Source organism: Toxorhynchites rutilus, chromosome 2 (assembly GCF_029784135.1).
Source record: "Toxorhynchites rutilus septentrionalis strain SRP chromosome 2, ASM2978413v1, whole genome shotgun sequence".
Classification (NCBI taxonomy): Eukaryota; Metazoa; Arthropoda; class Insecta; order Diptera; family Culicidae; genus Toxorhynchites; species Toxorhynchites rutilus.
The window spans coordinates 93,664,417-93,683,819 of record NC_073745.1 but is presented as its reverse complement, the minus strand read 5'-3'; the positions used below and the strand labels follow the sequence as shown (position 1 = coordinate 93,683,819).

Genomic DNA, 19,403 nt, shown 5'->3' with positions numbered 1-19,403 from the left:
ATATTGACAGTTGTTTGGTAGAACAATGCACGCTAAGACAACTTGCAGATGATGGTGTGGTTTCCGTCAGCGGTCCCCATACCGAAAACTTGCAAAGACCATAGCAAAATTCTCTAGATAACTTGTCTTCTTGGGCAAGGAACTTAGGGATAGAATTCTCGCCGCAGAAAACAGAACTGGTAGTGTTTACTCGAAAGCGGTCCCCAGCCCAATTGCAACTTAAGCTTTTGGGCAGAAACATTACCCAATCATTGACCTTCAAGTACCTTGGTGTCTGGTTTGATTCAAAATGCACTTGGAATACCCACATTACGTATTTGAAGCAAAAATGTCAAAAAAAAGTCAACTTTCTCCGCTCGATTTGCGGCACGTGGTGGGGAGCTCATCCGGGAGATCTCATAACGCTTTATAAAACAACTATTCTATCTATTCTGGAGTATGGCTCTTTCTGCTTTCTCTCAGCAGCTAAAAGTCACCTTCTAAAATTGGAACGAATTCAATATCATTGTCTGCGTATAGCTCTCGGCTGTATGCACTCAACGCATAACATGAGTCTCGAGGTTCTGGCAAGAGTAACTCCTCTACAGAACCGATTCTGGGAACTTTCTCTCAGAATACTGGTGAAATGCGGTGTCACGAACACACTTGTGATTGAAAACTTTGAAAAAATGCTTCATCTAAATATACAATCTCGGTTTATGAGAATTTATCATCACTATACTTCATCAGATATTTATCTTCCATTGTTTACTCCAGACCGTGCTCACTTCACCATCAGCAGTTCCTCAATTGAATACGATCTGTCGATGAAACAAGCAATACTTGGGATTTCTGATCAGCTTCGACCAACTTTCATTCCCCGTATTTTTAACCGAAAGTACCAAAAAGTCAATTGCATGAAAAGATACTTCACTGATGGGTCTCGCCTCAATGGATCCACTGGCTTCGGTGTTTTCAATGAAAATTCAAGCGCCTTCCGTAAACTGCAGGAACCTTGTTCCTTTTATGTTGCTGAGCTGGCAGCAATCGACTTCGCATTGGGGATGATCTCCAACAAGCCTGCAGACCATTACTTCATTTTCTCGGATAGTCTCAGTTCGCTTGAGGCTCTCCAGTCGATGAAAACTAGTAGGCACCCATCTTATTTTCTCACAAAAGTGAGACAGCAGATGAGTGCACTGATTTAAAGATCTTATAAGTTAACCTTTGTTTGGGTCCCCTCTCATTGCTCAATTCCTGGCAATGAGAAGGCGGACACTCTCGCAAAGGTGGGTGCCCAGGAAGGCGAATTGTTTGATAGACAGATTTCATACGATGAATTTTTCCAATTACTGCGTCAGAGTTCCCTCTTGAGTTGGCAAACCGATTGGGACACTGGAAGTCTTGGGCGGTGGTTATATTCAATTATTCCAAAGGTTTCTTCGAGAGCGTGGTTCAAAGGTTTGGACGTAAGTCGTGACTTCATTCGTGTAATGAGTAGACTTATGTCCAACCACTACTCGCTAGATGTGCATCTCCACAGAATAAGTCTTGTTCAAAGCAACGTCTGTCGGTGTGGAAACGGTTACGATGACATCGATCACGCAGTTTGGCAATGTACGGATAATTATGCAGCCAGAGAGTACCTTTTGAATGCCCTTGAGGTCCAAGAAAGACAACCCTATGTTCCTGTTAGAGACGTGTTGGGAACTCGCGACATTTGCTATATGCAGTTGATCTATATGTTTGTGAAACGGTCTAGTTTAAGTATTTAATGCTTCTGTATTTTTCTTTTTCGTTATTAGTTTGTTTGTCTTGTCCCCCCATCTCACCGTCGCCCACCCTCGACAGATAGTCGAACACCAGATGCTATCACTGGTCATTATGCACAATGCTACAGTGCGTGCGGCAACTCTCGGTTGAGACAACGATACCTCATATCCATATCCCCAACCTGACCCGTCCCACAAAAATGTTGCCCTTTTAACCTCGAGTAAACCGCGAGTATTCGGTCGAATCCTACTAAACATAGAAATTAGTTGAAACTTTGTATAAACAAACCTTGAATTAGCGGCTCCGCAAAGCTTATGCGATTGAGCCTTACAAATAAATGAACTGGATAAAAAAAAAATAAAGGTCTATAATAGTTATGTGTAAAATAGTTTCCTTAGGAGCTTTTTTTTGCGATTTTTCCTTTTTGGTAGCAGCTGATTAAAAGATGAGTTTGTCCAGTGACAAGTGAATTATTAGATAACATGGACTATAAATGGATCTATATTGAAAAAAACATGTTCGTTTGTTTTTTGTATTGTATTGTTTAACGGTGATTTTAAATTTGTACTACGCCCGACAGTGACTGGTTTGCGAGAGGATTTACCTACGAATTGGTGGCCCATATACTGGGGATGGACCAGCGTATAATGGAGCAGCAGCAGCGTAGCTCGAAATACCGGCACCGGAAGATCCACCGAAACCTCCACCAACACCTCCGCCGAAACCACCACCGACTCCACCGCCAATTCCACCACCGACTCCCGCTCCAGATCCAGCTCCACCAGTGGCAAGAATGATAATATTACCAGCTCCTCCACCTACACCGCTGCCGGCTCCGCCACCGATTCCTCCTCCGAATCCAGAACCGCCACCAAATCCAGATCCTCCACTGATTCCACCACCAAATCCAGATCCACCTCCAAATCCGGAACCACCACTGGTAGTTAAAACGTATCCGCCGGAGCTGCTTCCGAATCCTCCACTTGAACCACCTCCGAGGCCGCCACCGACTCCTCCGCCGAATCCAGAACCACCACTGATTCCACCACCGACTCCACCGCCGACTCCACCGCCGAGTCCTCCGCCGGATCCACCGCTGGTGGCGAGGATGATGGTTGCACCAGAACCGCCACCGCTACCTCCACCTAGTCCTCCGCCGATGCCACCACCGAAACCGCCGCCGATTCCACCACCAATTCCACCACCCGAGCTAAATGATGGGGTAGGGTAGGAATACTGTGGTGTCGCCAACACAGTTCCTGCAAGGAGCACAACCGAAAGCTGAAAATGAATGAAAATATGTTAAAGTAACATATTTAACATCATAAAACGTTCTTAAAATATATCACAAATTTTTCATAAACTTTTTCACTGCTAATAAATATATCCAAGTTCAAGTATGAATTTGTTCCTTGAGGTTTAAAAAACACTTTGAATGCTCGTAATTGTCCATGTAACAAATGTTATTATTTAAATGTTACAAATGTTTACGTTTAATGATGATTCCTTCGTTGTGTCCCCGTTTCATATCCCTCCTATCCGATCGATAAACTTTTACTTAGTCGCGGCAATACATACACACACTCTTTACAGATACACGGGCCAAAGGTTGTGCAGTTCACTGAACATTCAACAAGAGCCAAAGGTTGTACCGCTCATGACAACTCTACACGAACTGATGATTGCGCCGGCTAGTGACCATTCTATCCTGGATTCCTTGAGTCGAGAAAGATGCACAACGCTAGATATGGGTAACAGACTAGGGCGGCGTTACTGATTAATGGTCAGCTGCATCCTAATAGGAAGTATCCCGTGTCGGGCACACGTACAGAGCATTGGAGACAACAACATCCCAATTACGAAAACACTTGTAATACTAACCTCGAGCCAACCGCGAGTAATCGGTTATATATTACTAACATAGATAATAAGAAAAATTGTCAAAGTATTGGACTCCCGGCCCTGTGAGGCTAACGCCATATGAGCCTTGATAAAAATATATATTTTGGGAAAAAAAATGTTTTAAATCCAAATCGTCTCATTATTATTTCAATGCATAATATAGCACTAAAAACGTTCGTTGATTCTTCAACACTTTCATTTGCACAAAAGTCTCATCGGATGTCACGTATTTTCTTGCTCTTGATCTTCACTCACCACTTTGAATCCCAACATTTTTGGCACTAAGATCAAATTTATACTGCACAATGTAGAACTTCTTCGGGAAACTGTTAGAGGTCTTCACTTCAGGAGACCACGGCGAGGACAATGATGATGCTTTACCTATCGAGGGCATTTATATATCCAAATCATTTACGGTGCAGCCAATTTGTCTCTTTCAACTTCTGCCTTCTAAATGAATATAAAAATAGTTACATTTCGCCCAATGTCACACGGTATATGTTTTTGGTCAATAAATGTTATTGAATGAAAAAAAATCCAATTTTTAAATAATTATGTACCGCACGACTAGAGATACAAACACATTTGACAAAATTCTCAAAGCAAATCTTTGAAAAAATGGTACTAAAAATATTATAATAGTTTCAGCATTCGAAAACGAATTCATTCTTGGCTAAAAATATGTATACATGTTTCATCCGCCGGCAAATCCCCGCCTTTGCTCTAACACTAGGCTCCAAAAAAGAAAGGCGTCCTGCTAAAAATAGTTATCACACAGCTCAGCCGCTAGCTCTTCTTGCGAGCCTGGAGCTTTTTTTGCACTATTCGAGGTTTTGACCGGTGGAACTAAACTTTCTGAGTGCAGCCAAGAAGAAGGCCGCTATTATTCTATCGATATATAAATGCGCCCGATGCGCGAAGCATTATCATTGTCCTCACCGTGGTCTCCCGGAGCAAAGACCTCGAACAGATCCCCGGAATAAAGTCCAACACTGTGCAGAGTATCAGTTTATCCTAGTGACAAAAATGTTGGGATTCAAAGTGGTGAGTGGAGATCAAGTGCAAAAAAACATTTCCGCTGGAACTTTTGTGTAAATTAAAGTACAGAAAATTTAACGAATGTTTTAATGCATATTATGATATAACACGAAATAGTAATGAAGCGATATTGATTTGGAAACATGTGTAACGTGAACAATGTCAAACACTTGAAGGAGCAAAATCCACCTGAACTTCGATTCATTATACGATAGTGAATATGTTTTCGAAAAATTTCCAAATTTGTGACACACTTTAATGATGGTTATTACTTAATCATTTTGTTACCCACTTTCAGCTTTCGGTTTTGCTGCTCGCAGGAACTGTGTTGGCGGCACCTCAGTATTCCTACCCTACTCCATCTTTTAGCTCGGGTGGTGGAATTGGTGGTGGAGTCGGCGGCGGTTTCGGTGGTGGCATCGGCGGAGGATTAGGTGGAGGTAGCGGTGGTGGTTCTGGTGCAACCATCATCCTCGCCACCAGCGGTGGTTCCGGCGGAGGACTCGGCGGTGGAGTCGGCGGTGGAATCGGTGGTGGTTCTGGATTTGGCGGAGGAGTCGGTGGCGGACTCGGAGGTGGTTCCAGTGGAGGATTCGGTGGCAGTTCCGGTGGATACGTTCTATCTACCATCGGTGGATCCGGATTCGGTGGTGGTTCTGGATTCGGAGGTGGATCCGGATTTGGCGGTGGAATCAGTGGTGGATCTGGGTTCGGTGGCGGTTCCGGATTCGGAGGAGGAATAGGTGGAGGTGCCGGCAGTGGTGTTAGTGGAGGAGCCGGTAAAATTATCATTCTTGCCACTGGTGGAGCTGGATCTGGAGCTGGAGTCGGTGGCGGAATTGGTGGAGGTGTCGGTGGAGGTTTCGGTGGCGGTGTTGGTGGGGGCTTCAGCGGATCATCCGGTGCAGGCATTTCGAGCTACGCAGCTGCTGCTCCATTATACGCTGGTCCATCCCCAGTATATGGGCCACCAATTCGTCGTTAAAACATCTTGCTATAATAGCCATAAATTGTCGGGCATAGTACAAATTTGAAATCACCGTTTAATAAAACAATACAAAAATGAAGCACAAATGTTTTTTTTCCAATTTAGCTCACATTCCATGGCAAACAAAAAGGAGAAACCAATCTATTAGTTTACTAGTCATTTAACAAAACCATCTGCTACCAGATAAGAAAATTGTGGAACTGTAAAAACGAACAGTGCCGAGTTTGTTGACCACATCCACGTCCGAAGGCTCCAGATTCGCTTCGAAAGCATTTAGAACGTTCTAACGCAGTCTATGGTCCACTGTACCGCTTCGGCATCTTGATTAAACCCCTTCCGGGAAACAGACGAACGTTTCTTGAAACATTTTAGCACTGCACAAACGGTGGGTTCGGCCATGGTTTTGGAAAGAACAACTTAGGCCTTTATCTAAATGTATTTATTCTATGGCATATCTTGAGATTTTCCAATCCAGGAAGTCTCTAGACCGATCGGGAATTAAACCCAATACCTATGTTAATATTAATGGGTGTTAAATAAAAAATAAGAATTTTTTCAATGACATATAAATTTTTTTTTATTTTTTTTCAACGATTTCAGTATTTTTTATTAATAACGTAATGTATTTTCTTCAAAAAAATGTCAGTGAATGTTTGAGTAAGGGCCGTGGTCTGCTGTTCGACGCAACTTTGTCGCGATGCTCTCACAAGAACGTTGTACGGCACTTACGTCCATTTTCCGGATACAATTCCGGATTCTTGTAGTCAGTTGCTTCGTGTCCTTGGCCCTCCAATTGTTTTTATACACTAGGGCACTGAGTGAGCCAAAGAAATCCTCTATTGGGCGGCACTGGGCAAGTTTGTTGGGTTACGATCTTTCGGCACGAACGGTATCTTTTTCTCCTCAAAATACGCCAGCGTCTTCTTGGCGTAATGGGAAGACGCCTTGTCCGGCCAGAAGACGTACTTCCCATCCGCGTGATGCTCGTTCAGGAACGGCAGTAGGATTTTATCGAGGCACTCGTCTCGATAGATTTGTTGGTTGATTGCCAGACCGCTCGGCTTAAACCAAGGCTTTGAAATGCCCCGGTCGGAAATGGCGATGCATAACAACCTTTTTTTCAAACTTGTGCTTGAACTTGTATTTCACTTCAGGTGGTGTGGATGACTTGTCGCTCGAGTAGTAACTATCATTTCCTGGAATATGCGTTTTGGACAGCGGAAAATAGCTTTCGTCGTCCAGAACGAATATTTTTTGGTCATCCACCAACACTGTGATTTAACCGGTGACCGGAATAAATCGCCACAGTAAACAACTGCAACAGAAACAACCGCTTAGAAAAAGTGTAGTAGGCTAGAAATATTTGGCGCGGGAAAAACATCATGTGCCTCACATTTCTATTATAAATTTATTCTCTTGTTCTCGTTTTTCGAAATTTATTCTGAGGACAATGTAATGGGGACGAAGTCCCCATTTGGCGAGGATAAGGAATCGAGGCGGCCCATGCCGCCAAGATGACGCAATCCGAGTCCACCGCCGACCCGCCGTCGGAAGCGGCGGTGTCTCGCACGCAAACCTGGGATCCACTGATTGCCCGGTTAGTTTGAAACATAGGATACGATCCTTTAGCAATGTCCGACCGAGCTCTAGCGAGCGTCGGACGGTATACGTCTGCCCGGGGCGTTACGTTTGCCTGGGGCGATACGTTTGCCCGGTTAATTCTTGTTTTGAAATACAATACCGCGCCACAATATTTATAGCCTACTACACATTTTATAAGCGGTGGTTTCTGTTGCAGTCGTTTTCTGTGGCGATTTATTCCGGGAACCGATTTAACCGTCTCAATCTGCTCCTCCGTGTATTCCGGGGACCTCGCCTTCTTCCTGCAGACGATTCCTTCCATCTTGAGGGTCCGATGGATCAATACGTGGGAGCAGCCATATTTTCGACCGGCGTCACGCAGGCTGTTTGCGTCCTTGTTTTCAAACAGCTTCTTTAACGATGTCTTCCACTGCTTCGTCATTATCGTCACCGGACGACCACTTCCGACCTTCCGCTCTACGTTCAGGGAACCCAGGATACGATATACCGTACTGACTGGTACATTTTATTCCTTAAAATGTGCCACCGTGAACTTTTTTTCTTGCTGGAAATGCGTTCGCGGAGCACGTGCTGTTTCGACGCCATCTTTGCTTTGACTAAATTCAAACTAGCAAAACCAAACACGCCTACTGTTTCTAGGGAGCCCAAAGAGCAATTTTCTTGGAGAAAGAAAATTTTACGCTCTTTATTTGAGTTACTGAAATGTATTGAAAAAATTCTCATTTTTTATTTAAAACCCGTTAGACATGAATTTACAAGAGGAATCCCGCTTAATTAGATTCCCGGCAACGGTTTGCTAATGCGATCGTTCTCGAGTCCAGATAGCTGAGCAAAACTAAGCCTAATTCCAGCCGACGATTCAGACCCTACATTAAACTTGGGATATAAACTTATCAACCTGAATCGGCAATAAGATCTGTTTAAACCTACTGAAATGCTTTTATCTAATGTTAAAACTGCCTTCGCTTATGTTCGATCTCTAATTTGTCTATGTTTATCAAGGCAAACGGGCCCAAACTGTTGAAAATTTCACATTTTTTTCAAAAAAAATTGTCACAATATTTCAAGAGAAAAATCTTGTAAACGAACTACTGTCAAAGAATCCAGAACCGACCACTGGGAGCGCTGTATTAAATAAAAAACGCACCCTTATGGAAAATTTAAAAAATATATTTTCCGATAAGGAACAAAACTACAAATTTTCATGAAAATCTCTCTCTCGAAAATCCACTAGATCGGTTTGGCATGGAATGGCTGTATCTAGTTATACAATTATAGCGATTCTTTCATATTTTTTGAGCGGCCGTAATTTAAAAGAAATCATACGGTTTCATTTGAAAACGAATTTCAGAAGTTTCGTACTTTTGAAAAGAAATTTCAGGTATTTCATACGGAGCATGATGTTCGAATTCGTGCGGTCAAATTTTCGTATGAACATTGTATGAAACTTTTGTTTGACTTTGTATGAAAACGTGGCAGTACGGATCGCCTATTCCGAGCTAACAAAATAGTTTGTTCTTTAACGTAAGGTTTTTTTTGGAATATGCAAGACATAATGAAATCGAACGAACCTATAACAATAAAAGAAAACATATTTGTTTTGAAGCAAATTATTGAATAATTATAAAATGTCAATTATTATCTAAACGGGCTAAATCTCACGTTCCGATTTGTCCAATTTACACTCTTCAAATTGTGCCGATCTTTACAAGCAAAGAATGTAACAGCGTATTACAATTTGAATATAGGGAAAGTGGGGGGAAACTGGCCACCCTAAGGACGATGTCCATTTCCTGCTTCCCCACACAGCTACAATCCCAGTTTTTCGAAGAATGTTGTAGCTTAGCTAATTGTTATTCAGGATAACAAACGGGGGTTCGAGCCTAGGGGCACGGACGGGAGTTTGACATAGGACTGTGATTGCTCAGAATACTTGGTTATTTTAAATGTAATTCTTTTCATTGTCCAGAAATCTGTTAGTTTAACGCTTTCGAAACTCAAAATCGTAGCTCTGAAAAGGGCCGTTTGTTGTATGTACTCATAAGCTTCAAACGGTTTGTAACGAACAAAGAAAGGCAATAAACTACTGGCAGGAAGTTCAACTGTCTAACTGAAAATGATTATTGAATTTCAGTGTGACACATAACAGGATGGAATGGTGGATCAAGTATATGTGGATCGATAAACAAAAAAAAATTTCGTCATTGATTACATTGAATATGAAATTTATGAGGAAGAAACGAAAAAACAAGTTGAAAATACTCAAGATTCCGTGAGTATTTTCCCAAGACGGAAACTGTCTCCGTCGAAGTTGTTACATATGATAGAGCGCTCTTTTTTATGTTATCAAAAATAGGGTGACCAAAATTGTCGATGAAAAAAAATCTAACTTTCTTACCTTATAGATAGAGATAAACATAGTTCGACAATGTTGTAGCCCCAATCGTTTTAAATAACTTTGTAGAACAAAGCTTTTTTCTATCTTTTTATATAATCGATTTTAGCGATTTTTTCCTAAGTTGCTTTAGGGTGACCATGAAAAAGCGGGTTTTTTGCTCTAACTTTTATATTTCAAATTCTACATCAAAACTGTCTTCATAGAAATTTAGAGCTTATCAAGACCAACATTTTGCGATGCAGAACTTGTTAATATCTTAATCCTACTCAAAGTTATTGATGTTTATTACCTAAAAACTCATGATTTCAATTTTAATTTACTCAAACACGAAAAATAACATAGTTTTCAAAATCACACATCATGTATAGTAAACTATGTTCTTTCAAATGTCGCCAATAAACTTTGTTTATGTTTGCCCCAGAAAGAATGACAAGCAATTGCAGAGAACGTATTGTTTGGGAAGAAATATCAATAACTTTGGGTGAAATTGAGATATTGATAAGTTCTGCATCGCAAAACGTTTGTATTAGTAAGCTCTAAATATCTTTTGAATATAGTTCGTATGTAGAATTTGAAATATAAAAGTTAGAGTATAAAAACCGTTTTTTTTTCATGGTGACCCTTACGCAACTTAGAAAAAAGGCGCTATTTCGGTTAATTCAAGAGATAGAAAAAATACTTTGTTCTACAAAGATGTAGGGGGTCTCCGTAGCCACATTGGTTGCGCGTTCGCTTAGTAAGCGATCGATCGTGAGTTCAAAACTCAGGGCCCCCATTGACCATCTTTGTGTTGTTACGGAATAACTACGTCCACGCAACAATCATCAGCGATGGAGATCGATCCACGGACGAAATAAGATCGATTCATCCATACAACTGCTCTGCTCTGCAAGAAACATCGGGCTGCTGTTCTATAAATAACTCAACAATGGATCAACGACTGTCTCCGCTGTCCAGTCTTAACTGGATAATGGAAGAACAGATAGAAAACTCTTACGCCTAAATGGCTACTGCGTAAATTTGTACCATTTGCAATGGTATAGAAGGGAATACTCTAACGCCGAAAAATGGCAAGTGTAATGTGCTAATTATAGATATGATAAATATGTGACATGTACACGATTAAAATTCGGCTCTGTTACAGCTAAAATGCCAATGAGCCTAAAATAAACAAAAGGGATAAATAAATACAAAGATGTCTCAAATAACATAACAACATTGTTAAACTATGTTTACCTCTATCTATAAAGATATGAAAGATATGAATATATATATTTTTTATTTCGTCGACAATTTTGGTCACCCTATTTTTGATAACATGAAAATGAGCGCTCTATCATATGAAACAACTTTGTCGAAGACAGTTTTTGTCTGAGGAATAACCGTCGAGCTCTAAATGCTAATTTCCACCTTAATGCATCTCCTGGACCATTGTGCAATGATACTAAAACTAAGATTATGCTTCAAAATTGAACAAATAAATTTAACCCTTTGCAGTCGTATTAACTTCGACATGTGTATCGTACTGGTCGCATTTTTTTTTACTTGAAAATGCAGTGATGTATAACTTTGTGAGATTATGAAAGATGAACTAGATTCTTTTGACGTAGAACTACGTATTACATTAAGGGTGCCAAATCAGAAAACAGGTCACGTTTTAATGAAATAAAGTTAACGTTAATAACTATTTTTGCCGTGAACCGATTCTGGTGATTTATCTAACCAAACGAATCGGAAATTCCTTAAGATTTGTTTGATATGCTATACATTACAATCCCATAGTCTGTATATGATTTAAATTGATGAAAATTGGATACATTCCCATTTCCTCATAATATTGAGATAATATTTTTTTCAAAATTTCAAACTTTTCGTAGCTTTATAAGATAATCCCCTTTATTCCGCGCGGCGTGTGACATGAGGTGACTCAAGTCACGGTGTTCCTGCAAGCGAATGCGGTGACTGTAGATTGTCACTTAGATGAGATTCGGAGTCGTGTCCTCATATGTTATGGACTTGGATATAAAACAGGTGCTGAAAAGAAACGTGGCTTCCACAATAAAGGGAGAAATTTTGCTATCTCACGTCATCCGCCGCGAATAAAGGGGAATATCCGCAATTATAAACGAGCGACTTGAATTAAACTACAGCGTAGTTCTACGTCAACAAGGAGTCGTGTCTTGAATACAACGTGCTGTAATTTTTTTCAATTTCTATCGATTTTTCAAATAGTGACTTTTGTTGTGACAGCTAATTTCTTATTCGACAATTTAGGCCGGCATTTAGGCAATTTTTTTAATTTTCAAAAACCACATGCAAAAAACAAAAAGTACACCTTTGCATATACCTTAACCAATTGCCAAAATATTCTAACTCTTCCAGAGTAGGGTTCCCCCATACTCTTTCGAAATACTTAAATTCATTTAAATTCGAATTTGGTTTAAAAATTATTCCGCTGTTCTTAGAGCAGCTTCTGCAAGGGATTTTAGAATGAAACTATAATTGTCAGTTCATTTATAAATTTAAATAACAAACTGTTAAAAAACTAATTTAATAAATTTCAACTTTGATCGAAACAAATAAGACTTAAACACGGAGTTTTGAACTTTGTCCGAACAGTATCCGAAAATCATCTCAATTGGTTTTATAGTTCCCTAGATAAATGATCCGTTAGCGAGGTACCAGCTTTTAGAGGGCATTCGCGCCCACTACTACCAGAACTCTTTGTTTCATATATTCGTTTCTCAAAACGACTAAAAACACAGCAATTTACAATTATTTATAACGAAATGATTGAGATTTATCTGCAGCAATCGATTTTATTCGCAACCAAAAATTTCAAAATGTTGTCTGATGATAATGCTATTAGAACAGAAAGTCTCGAACGTTTTTCGTCGGATACAACCGTCGTCTTAAAACTAAACCAAGTTCCCTCCAATCGTCAGATGACATCACGCACAGGTTAAAGTGTAATCCCGAATCTCCCTCATATACTCATTTCGAGACTGTGAGCAGTCCGTCAAACTTGTTCCTAGGATAAATATAAAATTATACAGGTATTAACGAACTCTAATTCAATGTCAAATGTTGCCAAATTAACACAGTTCATGACAGCTTAACCTTTCTCCACACAACACAACATTGGGCAGCGCTCTTTCGCGAGAAAAACCTGTTAGCAGTTTTGACACTCCAGATTAGATATTCTGCTCGGTCTGTATGAAAAATCACTCGTTAATCGCTGGATCATTAATACCAGAGCCGCTACAGCATATGAGTTTTGTGAATAAACCTATCTTTTTACTGCCGATTCTGTTAAGAAGATTGACGAGGCAGCGTCGCGAATTTATTCCTTCCGTCCCATTTTTCCATTTTTCTTTCCCAAATTTCTCGTTTTGATCACATCGCCCCAGTGAATGAACGAATTGGCGCGCTGGAGATCCGTCGCAGGTGTCGCAGGTCGCGTAAACTAGACAGCATGGATCTGCTCGTTCTTCTTTCTCGTTCACTATCCCAGAGGTCTCCCAAATGTCGATGGCTCCCGAATGCAATCAAGACGAGGTTTGACTCATCATCATAATCATATGTATATAAAAGCGGTCGCGGAAACAATTCTTGTCATTGTCCTCATCGCGATCTTCCAGAGAAGATCACGAGTAGAACGCAGGAGCATCGGTCGAAGTTCAAAAGTGTGACGTTGGTGTTAATTTGTGCCACGATGTTGGGACTCAAAGTAGTAGGTGGAAACTGAAATTCGATTCGATCTGTCAATTGTTTCAAAATGCGCTCAATGAATATCACTTGAAGAGCAAAGATAAATCTTTTTGCGTTTTTTATATGAAAAAAACCTTGAAAATATTGTATCCATTTGTAAAATAAATTAAATATTATTTACATTTAACATAAATTTTTTGACATTTTTATTCTTTGTTCTAATTCTAGCTTTCAATTGTGCTGATGGCAGAAGCCATCCTGGCTGGATCCTCGGGATACACATATTCCTCTCCGTCGCACAGCTCCAGTAGTGGGCTCAGTGCTGGATTCGGCAACGCGATCGTAGGTGGACTTGGAAGCGGTTCCAGCTCTCTCATCCAATCCACCAGTGGGCACTCTGCTGGGTTCAGCAGTGGACTCGTAAGCAGCAACAGATTTGGAGGCAACTCCTTCGGTGGATTCAGCGGAGGACTCGGTGGTGGTTCCACTGGAGGATATACTTCCTCTGCAAGCCTCGGTTCCGTTGGAGGATTCAGCGGAAGCCTCGGTGCAGCACATGGTAATGGATTCGGAGGCAATGCCGTTAGTTTCGGAGACAGTGCCGGTTCGGCACTTAGTGGTGGATTCGGAGGCAGTACCGGTAGCATAGGTTCTTCGAGTGGATTCGGTTCGAGTCTTGGCAGTCGATTTGGTGGAGGACTGAGCAGTGGATCTTTGGGAAGCACCGGTGGATTTGGAGGCAGTATCGGCTCTTCCAGCTTTGGCTCCAACAGCGGATTCGCTGGAGCACTTAGCAGTGGTATTGCTGCCAGTACTCTCAGTGCTGGCGCAGGAGTTGGCACTGGTTTCGGAAGCAGTATTGGCTCTTCCAATATCGGCGGATTCGGAGGATCCCTTAGCAGTGGCTTGAGCGGCAATCATGCTAGTTTCGGAGATAGCCATGGAGCCGGACTTGGCGGTAGTTTCGGTAGCAGCATTGGCTCTTCCAGCATTGGTTCCAGCAGCGGATTCGGAGGAGCACTCAGCAGTGGTTTTGGTGGTAACAATGTTGGAGATAACATTGGGGCAGGAGTTGGTGGTGGTATTGGAAGCAGCATTGGTGCCAGTAGCGGATTAGGAGGAGCCCAAAGCAGTGGTATCGGCGGCAGCGCCATTAGTTTCGGAGATAGTAATGGTGCAAGTCTTGGTGGTGGTTTCGGAGGAAGCATTGACTCCTCCAGCTTTACCTCCGGCAGTGATTTGAGCGGATTTGGTAGCCGATTTGGAAGTAGTGGTCTTGGAGGTATTACTTCATCCAGTCTCGGAGCTGGTAACCAATTCGGCGGAGGTGCCCTAAGCAGTGGCTTCGGAGGTAACAGTGCTAATTTCGGAGACAGTGTCGGTGCTGGACTTGGCAGTGCTTTCGGAAGCAGTTCCGCGGGGGGATATACATCTTCCAGTAGCATTGGTTCCGCAGGTGGATTTGGTTCAAGCCTTGGTAGTAGATTCGGTGGAGGACTAACCAGTGGATTCGGAGGAAGCTCCCACGGATTCGGAGGCAATTCCGGTAGTTTCGAACATAGCATTGGTTCCGGGTCTTCCTTCGGAGGAAGTTTCGGTGGAAACATTGGTGGTGGATTCAAAGGAGGAGCGATAGAAGGTACTTCAGACCAAGGCTACTCGAGCTATGCCGCAGCAGCTCCAAAGTACACTGGACCAAAACCTGTCTACGGAGTACCACAAGTACAATAAAAAGCAGCATCGTCAATTTTTAAGATTCTATGTCGATTCATTGTGAAATAGTTTAAGAATAGATGAATATATAATAAAACATGAAAACACAAACTTTAGACTTGACCACGGTAAGAGAACATCTGAAAATCATCCGATCCCAGCTTGGTATTCTTTTAACACTTTAAGGACCGAGAAGAAATCTGTAAGACATACGCCTGGGACCTCACGTTTTGACTTGTGTGAAGTTGCTGGCTTTGCTTGCAAGTTTTTAAGAGGCTTTAAACTTTGCAGTTCATTCACCTCTATGTGTGAAGTTAGCGGATGAAAGTTCAGCGGATAAAAGCTGTTGTCGCGTGCAAGTTTCTGTTCAACGTCTTGATGGATTTAATGAATAATGAATTATTTCAGTTGAAATAAATTGACTGTTTATCAAGTAATAACCTTCAAAATCATGCTCATTAGATAGAGAATTGAATCATCCATCTTTCCACATAATTCATTTTGACGTAAAACTACGTCTTTCATAAGGGTGCCAATCAGACAACAGGTCACGTTTTTATGAAATAAAGATAACGTTAATAACTATTTTTGCCGCGAACGGATTTTGGCGATTGACATACCAAACGAATCGGAAATTCCCTAAGATTTGTTTGATATGCTATACATTACAATCCCATAGTATGTATATGGTTTAAATTGATGGAAATTGGAAGCATTCCCATTTCCTCATGTATTTGTTCTGTCCATTTGTGTGCTTCCCGTACAGAGCTGTCAATAACGAGCAACTTATCGACGAGCAACGAAGGGAAAATCGTAAGATGTGAAGTCTCCGTGAACAAAGGAAAAGAAGAAAAACAAAGGGAAACATTTGCCTAGAATATAAACAGTTGATCTCGCTGTGGAAAAGCTTCATTCTTCGTGAGGAAATCGACTGTACAACATCGTTGCTGGGCGAGCTGGGCGGCGAAGGATCGAATTTTTATTTCGCATGACGGTAGGAAAACTCTCTCCGCAAAGGATGATAGCTAAGCTAATCTAGATTGGCAATATTAACAAAAGGGCTTCTGTTGAGAAGAGCGCAAAACGGAGATAAGTGTGTGTATATTTAGTGGCTTCAAGCCATCGATATATGGATATTTGTGTGCGTACGTACACACCATCTGTATTTGCTCCCGTGTGCATTAGCCCTGTAACGATGTAACAATCGCCTAGTTTTTTATGCTATGATTGACGATTGTTTTGTGTTGCAAATTATGCAGTCGTAATGATAAATATAAACAAGGAGGGAAGATAGCGGGAGGGAAATATTTTCGCTAGGTTATTAGTAATGAATCTCTGCTGAGGCAAATATTCAGCCTTTTTCCAAGCAGTTAACATTTTTGTTTTCTGTCATCAATGCAATGAACTGACGCTATGGTAAAGCAGGTTGTGCACCAAAAATTATTTAGGGAACACCAACTTATTCAATAAGTTATATTAAGTTTTTTTTTTTGCTAGTCGCCGAACGGCTTTGAACTAGGATTACATTTGCGCTAATCTTCATCATAATGAAGCAGTGCTACTCTTTTCGAGGTTGTTGAGATTACCAGATAGAGTTTATTTCGTTCATTCAGTCACCAAGAAAGTAAATGTCGTTCTGGAATTGTGTATGTGCTTTCGCTTGCCAGTAGCAAAACTTTCTCCACTAAGGACAGCTGCACTTATCTCGAGCATGTATTGTTCTGCGAGCACAAGAATGAATCATCAAACAATTATCGTCAAATGATTCTACAATAAAAAAAACATTTTAGAGCGACCAAACCGGTAGAATGGTTATTTTAAAATTTTCGTAGCATTATAAAATAATATCCGCAGTTATAAACACTCGACTTGAATTAAACCGCAGCATAGTTCTACGTCAACAATGCGGTCGTGTCTTGAACACAACCTCCTATAATTTTTTTTTTCTTGATCGTGACAGAGAAAAGTTATAGACTGAAACGTGAGCATGGGTCAATATTGGAAAATATACACAGCCACAATTTGATCAATCGGAAAAGGGTCTGTGAAAAGTTATAGGCCAAGTTGTATGGGAGGGAGTCAACTGCGAGTAATCGGTTTTCTACCTTACTAACCATAGAATTAGGAAATTGTTCATATGTAGTTATAAAAATATAGTTAAGAATTCGGCCCCTTAAAACTTGTGTAACTGACCCTGTAAAAATAAACGAATTAATACAAAAATAAGTTGTATGGGAGAAATTAATTATTTTAAAGAAAATTAAAAAAGTTATTTGAAAGGACCGAAAACACATTCTCGAGATAGTACTCATTCGATGAAGAATATTTTTATTTATCTTTAGCCAAATTTTCATTGGTTTCGAAAAGGGTATGAGAAAAGTTATTGGTCAAAACGTTCACGAGTTGTACGGGGGAAAGGGTAAGGGGGGTGTCGGAGTGGAAATCGTGAACTTCCACCGATTACTCGCAGCAGTACTAAACGCACACACAAAGCGTGATGAGGTACTTTCTCCCGCGAATCTAATGGTCATACAGACATACTCACAACCAAATTGTATGGAACAATTCAATAAAGTTAAAAGTCTGAATTTATATCTTGAAGATAAAACACGCGTTCTTCATTTTTTACCCGCATTTCGCTTACGACAGCTAAATCTCCACGAGTCGAAGATTGATTCCAACATATTGGTCCTTCGAACCGGATAGGGACCGTCGGCGAATAATTTACGCGTTATATCCGTGAATTTCCTGAATCTCTATCCGGATAGTCGATCCTAGAGTAGTGGACGTATAATAATCGCAATATGTCGAGAAGTGATAAAGCTAGCGTCTCGGACCAAGCTCATGAAGACAATGCCATTGTATTCGGTAAATTATTTCGCGAAAAGAAATCGTTGGACGCGCGGTTGAAACGAGTTGATTATAATGTGAAGAAATTTTGTGAAGAAGGTGAAATTGACGACGTAGACATCCAATCAGAACTGGAAAGTCTACAAAATATATGGAATGGTTATCTGAACGTGCATAAGCGGATGGTAAATGTATGTGCCGATAGTGAAGTGGATACGGTTCTTGATGAAATGTCCAATTTCGAAGAAAAATCGATCGAGTTAAAAACCACGCTTCTAAAATTATTGCGAAGAGTCGAACAATCCTCGACACCGCACGGTAGCCACGCTACTGCAAAAGTTGGCGCCGACGCCATTCAACAATTGGCTGAACAGCAAGCAGAGTTTCTACGAATCTTTTCATCTACTTTCACCAATCAATCACTAAACGCTACAACCGCTACTGCCAATAGTGATGTTAAATTACCGCGCGTGAATATTCCAATATTCAGTGGAAATTTCCTCGAATGGCAATCGTTTATCGATTTGTTCGAAAGCTCAGTGGACAATAATGCATCGCTACAAGATGGCCAAAAATTGTACTTTCTGAAATCTAACCTAGCTGGTGATGCAGCGTCGCTAATATCGCACCTCCGCATCGAAGACGCCAACTATTCTACAGCGTTACAAAAATTGAAGGAAAGGTACAATCGCCCGCTAGAGATTGCCGCACAGCACATCCGACGCTTTCTGAAGCAACCAACGTTGACATCAGCTACCGCAACTGGACTAAGGTCATTGCACGACACTTCTGATGAAACAATTCGTGCTCTGAAAGCCATGCAACGCGTTTGGCTAATGTTCATCATCGAGGAAAAATTAGATCCCGAAACACGGCGGCAGTGGTATCAAAAAAGAGCAGACATGGATATCAACGAGGTCACATTCGATCACCTATTGAAATTTGTGGACACCAAAGGCACCGCACTACAATCATTGCAATCTCGTGAGCGGTCCGCATAGTGTTAAAAATGATCACTGTTTGTTTCTTATTATTTGTGCTGGATACTGAAATTCATCTTGTAAGGGAGAAGAGCTTAAGATCTACAAGAAAGTAACTAACTACCGATGTCGTCGCTTAGCTTTCTCCTAGAGCCTGGTTAACACAGCAACAGCCAATAATAGAGGAATACATGTTACTTTCTTCAATGATTCATATCTGCCCTTCGCCGTGATCGTTACGTGACAAAATCCATTTACATTCCTGACTAAATTCACGCTCCCCAACATGCTGGAGCAGTTAGCTTCGATTCTGGGACCGAATGAAGTGTGTTTCCTGAGTCAAGATGATAAAGCATGTGTTGTAATGGGCTTAACAGCCACCAGTAAGAATCATGCATGTCGAATATCGTGTTTATCTACCGGATCATGATTTTGTCATGCCTGCTAAACATAAGCTAAACAAACGGCG

At 41.1% G+C, this 19,403-nt stretch overlaps 2 protein-coding genes across 2 annotated transcripts; one reads left to right on the top strand and one right to left on the bottom strand.

The window, feature by feature from the left end:
- Window positions 1-2,352: 2,352 nt before the first annotated feature.
- LOC129765943 (uncharacterized) lies at window positions 2,353-4,048 on the bottom strand. Its single transcript, XM_055766399.1, has 2 exons — window positions 3,910-4,048; window positions 2,353-3,011 (listed from the first exon to the last, which is right to left on the bottom strand). The coding sequence occupies exons 1-2, from the start codon at window positions 4,046-4,048 to the stop codon at window positions 2,353-2,355; spliced, it is 798 nt and encodes a 265-aa protein (XP_055622374.1).
- A 632-nt stretch (window positions 4,049-4,680) lies between these two features.
- LOC129765942 (fibroin heavy chain-like) lies at window positions 4,681-15,122 on the top strand. The gene is made up of 3 exons (XM_055766398.1): window positions 4,681-4,698; window positions 4,991-5,650; window positions 13,620-15,122. The coding sequence occupies exons 1-3, from the start codon at window positions 4,681-4,683 to the stop codon at window positions 15,120-15,122; spliced, it is 2,181 nt and encodes a 726-aa protein (XP_055622373.1).
- Window positions 15,123-19,403: the final 4,281 nt, after the last annotated feature.

Bases quoted from the DNA above. Each gene is read 5' to 3' on its own strand.
- LOC129765943 (XM_055766399.1), bottom strand. From the start codon at position 4,048: ATGCCCTCGATAGGTAAAGCATCATCATTGTCCTCGCCGTGGTCTCCT. The intron at 3,012-3,909 runs GTGAGTGAAGAT...TGCTCCTTGCAG, and splicing joins AAATGTTGGGATTCAAAGTG to GAACTGTGTTGGCGACACCA.
- LOC129765942 (XM_055766398.1), top strand. The intron at 5,651-13,619 runs GTATATGGGCCA...TTCTAATTCTAG, and splicing joins TATACGCTGGTCCATCCCCA to CTTTCAATTGTGCTGATGGC.